This window comes from Populus alba, chromosome 3 (genome assembly GCF_005239225.2).
Source record: "Populus alba chromosome 3, ASM523922v2, whole genome shotgun sequence".
Classification (NCBI taxonomy): domain Eukaryota; kingdom Viridiplantae; phylum Streptophyta; class Magnoliopsida; order Malpighiales; family Salicaceae; genus Populus; species Populus alba.
In genome coordinates, this window is record NC_133286.1 from 16,267,158 (window position 1) to 16,270,916 (window position 3,759).

The 3,759-nt window shown below is 39.3% G+C and overlaps 1 protein-coding gene across 1 annotated transcript; it reads left to right on the forward strand.

Annotated features, from left to right (window-relative positions):
* The first annotated feature begins 508 nt into the window (after positions 1-508).
* Positions 509-3,759, forward strand: LOC118034819 (aluminum-activated malate transporter 9). The gene is made up of 6 exons (XM_035040241.2): positions 509-1,050; positions 1,375-1,515; positions 1,609-1,878; positions 2,012-2,151; positions 2,247-2,393; positions 2,934-3,759. The coding sequence occupies exons 1-6, from the start codon at positions 840-842 to the stop codon at positions 3,567-3,569; spliced, it is 1,545 nt and encodes a 514-aa protein (XP_034896132.1). The 5' UTR covers positions 509-839; the 3' UTR covers positions 3,570-3,759.

Sequence of the window (3,759 nt, forward strand, 5' to 3'; positions counted from 1 at the left end):
GGACTGGATCGACAACCTAGAAATGCATCTGTTCCTGTCATAGAAGCGTGAAGCTAGAAAGTTCAATTTTTTCCTCATATGCAGGAAACAGTAAATTAATTTATAACTACCAGATAACAAAAAGAAAAAAACATCATTTAGCATAATGCAAAATGCACGTATATTTTTGAGCTGCCAGATTTATCAAAGTATTACACTGTTGACGGAATACATTTTTTAGTGGCCTTTTTATATATGAGTCACTGTCGCCGCCACCATAACCGATCTACTACATCACAATCGCCACGACAAAATCTCCCACAGTGTGATATAATGAAAGAGCAGACGTGTTTGGCGACTGAAAATGCAAGACCATGCAATTTTAAGATTCTAATTCCCCTTGCATTATTGAAGTTAAGCATCTTTACCCTGAGTTTTCATCTTCTCTTCTATCATTTCCGTATTATTCTTTTTTCTCTATATATCATATCATGACTAAGACATACTCTCTTCCCTAGTTGCACCTCGACTTAGTTTGCATCCTTAACTCTTTAAATTGCTCTCCCCTTCTCATAAAACAACTCGTATCTAGCAACATCAAGTACTAGTGTTCTTATGAGGTCATCATTCTCATCAGAACCCTACTTTGCTTCGAAATTTTCACCCAGTTTTAAGTCTTTTTCTTGGTAAATATAACAGGACCTCGAGTTACAGTACAGGAAATACAAAGCAGACGAGGCTTAATGATTTAGAAGAGTTTGTGATTCTTGATTGGAGAATGAATGGCAAAAAGGGTAGGAGACCAACATTCCACCAGCAGCTACCAAATCCAAGCAGCCTGATACCAGCAACTTTTAAGTATGGGACCTTTCTCCTCCTGTAAAGCTTGGTTATGGAGTGTATGGGATTTTGCCAAAGAAGATAGCAACAGAGTAAAATTCGCATTCAAAGTTGGCCTAGCTGTTCTTCTAGTGTCTTTCCTTATACTATTCCGAGCACCTTTTCATATACTTGGCACCAATATCGTCTGGTCCATCCTCACTGTTGCTATCATGTTCGAATACACAGTTGGTAAGTTTATGCTTACAATTATCTGAATATGTGGCGGAGCCGGGGACCTGGGAAAAAAATAATTCATGGCTCCTCATTAAACAATTTATAATTTTAGGGCCAAAACTAGTAAAATTGAAGTTTTGGCACCCCTAGAAATTTTTTCCCTAATCTTTCCCCCTACAAAAACTTCCTGGCTCCGACCATATGCACGTTCATGTTTATTTTTGCATGCTCACATGTAAAAAGCCATTATTTTTGTGCTATATCGAAACTGAGTAAAAACAGAAGTTGCAAAAATTGAACACAGAACTCCCTGATAGATGCGGATGTTGTTTTCTCAAGGTGCAACTTTTAATCGAGGATTCAACCGAGCTCTTGGAAGCTTGCTCGCAGGAATATTGGCTATCGCAGTTGCTCAGTTAGCTCTTCAGTCTGGCCGGGTCTCCGAGCCTATCATAATTGGCATTAGCATCTTTTTGATTGGTATAGCTTCTATTTTTTTAAAATATTAGGAACTAAAGAATGAGATTAAGTCGGTCTATGTTAAAGAAATTTTACGTGCACTATTATCTGCAGGGGCTATTGCATCATTCATGAAATTATGGCCATCACTGGTGCCATATGAGTATGGGTTCAGGGTGGTACTCTTTACCTACTGCTTGATCATAGTCTCTGGGTATCGGATGGGGAACCCAATAAGGACTGCGATGGATCGACTGTACTCTATTGCCATTGGAGGGTTTGTAGCAGTCCTAGTGAATGTTCTTGTTTTTCCTATATGGGCTGGGGAGCAACTGCACAAGGAACTTGTCAATAGCTTTAACTCGGTAGCTGACTCTCTTGAAGGTGAGATAATCAGGCAGGTTTATTTTCAGCCTACGGGCCCGACACAATCAAGGATCTGTACTTCATATTTATATACAAGGAGGAACAGACAATAGATAGGAACTAATGTCAGTACTCATTTTCGAAATTTTAGAATGCGTGAAGAAATATTTAGAAGACGACGGGCTAGATCATCCAGAGTTTTCCAAGACCCTGATGGATGAATTTCCAGATGAGCCAAATTACAGGAGATGTAAAAGTACCCTGAATTCCTCAGCGAAACTTGAATCCTTGGTGCATACTTGCTAACATTTTTTCTGTCAATTTTAGCTTGTTTTGATATGTAAATATCAGCAATAACCATGGTTTCTGCTGGCTTCATTTGAAAGGCTATCTCGGCAAAATGGGAGCCACCGCATGGCAGGTTTCAACACTTCTTCTATCCATGGTCAGAATACGTTAAAGTTGGAGCAGTTCTACGATATTGTGCTTATGAGGTCATGGCACTTCATGGTGTTTTACACTCTGAGATTCAGGTATTTTCCTTTCTCACTTTTCTCTGTTTATGTCCATGCGTGTGCATCCAGTGGGCAACTTCATTGTTGCTTGTTAAGGTGTGCACACATATATTTTCAGATGGGATATTCACATTCCTCTTTATCAACTGCGTACAAATATGCCTGCAACAAGGGAATCTTCCAAAGCTTACCTTCGTTAGATTTCTTTACGACACAAGAACACTTAATAGGACTATGAACGAAGTCACGAAGAAGAACAATAAGTATTTGTTCTTTCGATTGGCTTCCATTAAGGGCCGATGGCATAAGAATATGACTTGCTGAGAGATAACACACAAATGATAAATTTATATTCGCTTATTCTTTGTTCTTTGTCTCATATCAATTGCCTTGTTCCCTCAATAACAATCATACAAAGATTCCTATGACTTGGTTCACAGTTGATCATGTTAACATAACAATATGGTCTCCCATATGAGATATTTATTTATTTATATTTCACGTTTTTACAAAATATCCGGAACATGATTAGTTTCGATGTTGGATTTTTATCTGTAGGCACCTTATAACCTCCGGCTCACATTCCATTCAGAGATTCACGAAGCAGCAACACACGCTGCAAAACTAGTGAGGAGCTTGGGGAAAGACATTGGTGACATGAAGCGAAGCCTCAAAACTTCACTGCTAAAGAAACTTCATGGCTCAACGGAGCGACTGCAACGAGCCATAGACATGCACTCTTATCTCCTAACATGTAATTTTGATCCTCCTGACAACTCTTCCAAACCACTCACTAAGCTCTCTCATGCCTTTTCAACCACCCTCTACGACCCGTCAAATCTTTTAACTGAGTTTGACAGCAGCGGTACAGAAAAAAACTCGAATCAGACAAACCAAAATGCGCCTTCAGGCACTCCTCCACAGCAGACAGAGTCCTTCCATGAGATGATGAGGAAGCAGTCAAGAAGACTGCATTCATGGCCATCAAGGGAAGTTGACGCTTTTGAAGAAGAAGAAGGGGGTCTTAGTATGGAAGAATTTTTGCCACGAATGAGAGCATTAGAGGGCACTGCAGCACTGTCACTTGCCAATTTTACTTCCTTACTGATTGAGTTTGTCGCCAGGCTTGATCACTTGGTTGAAGCGGTTGATGAGCTTTCAAAGATGGCCAAGTTCAAGCATGAGGGTGTATAGCTGGAACATGTACAGAATTTGATACGTATCATTACTATCCAACAAGAAAAGGAAAATTGCAAAATTGAAAGAGGGAAAGAGAGGGAAAATATGGGCTTTAAAAGGTGTTGTAACTTGTAATCACCTGAAATAAATAATAACAACAATAATAATATATAAAAAAGTCTCGCATATGGTCGAGTTTTTCTCA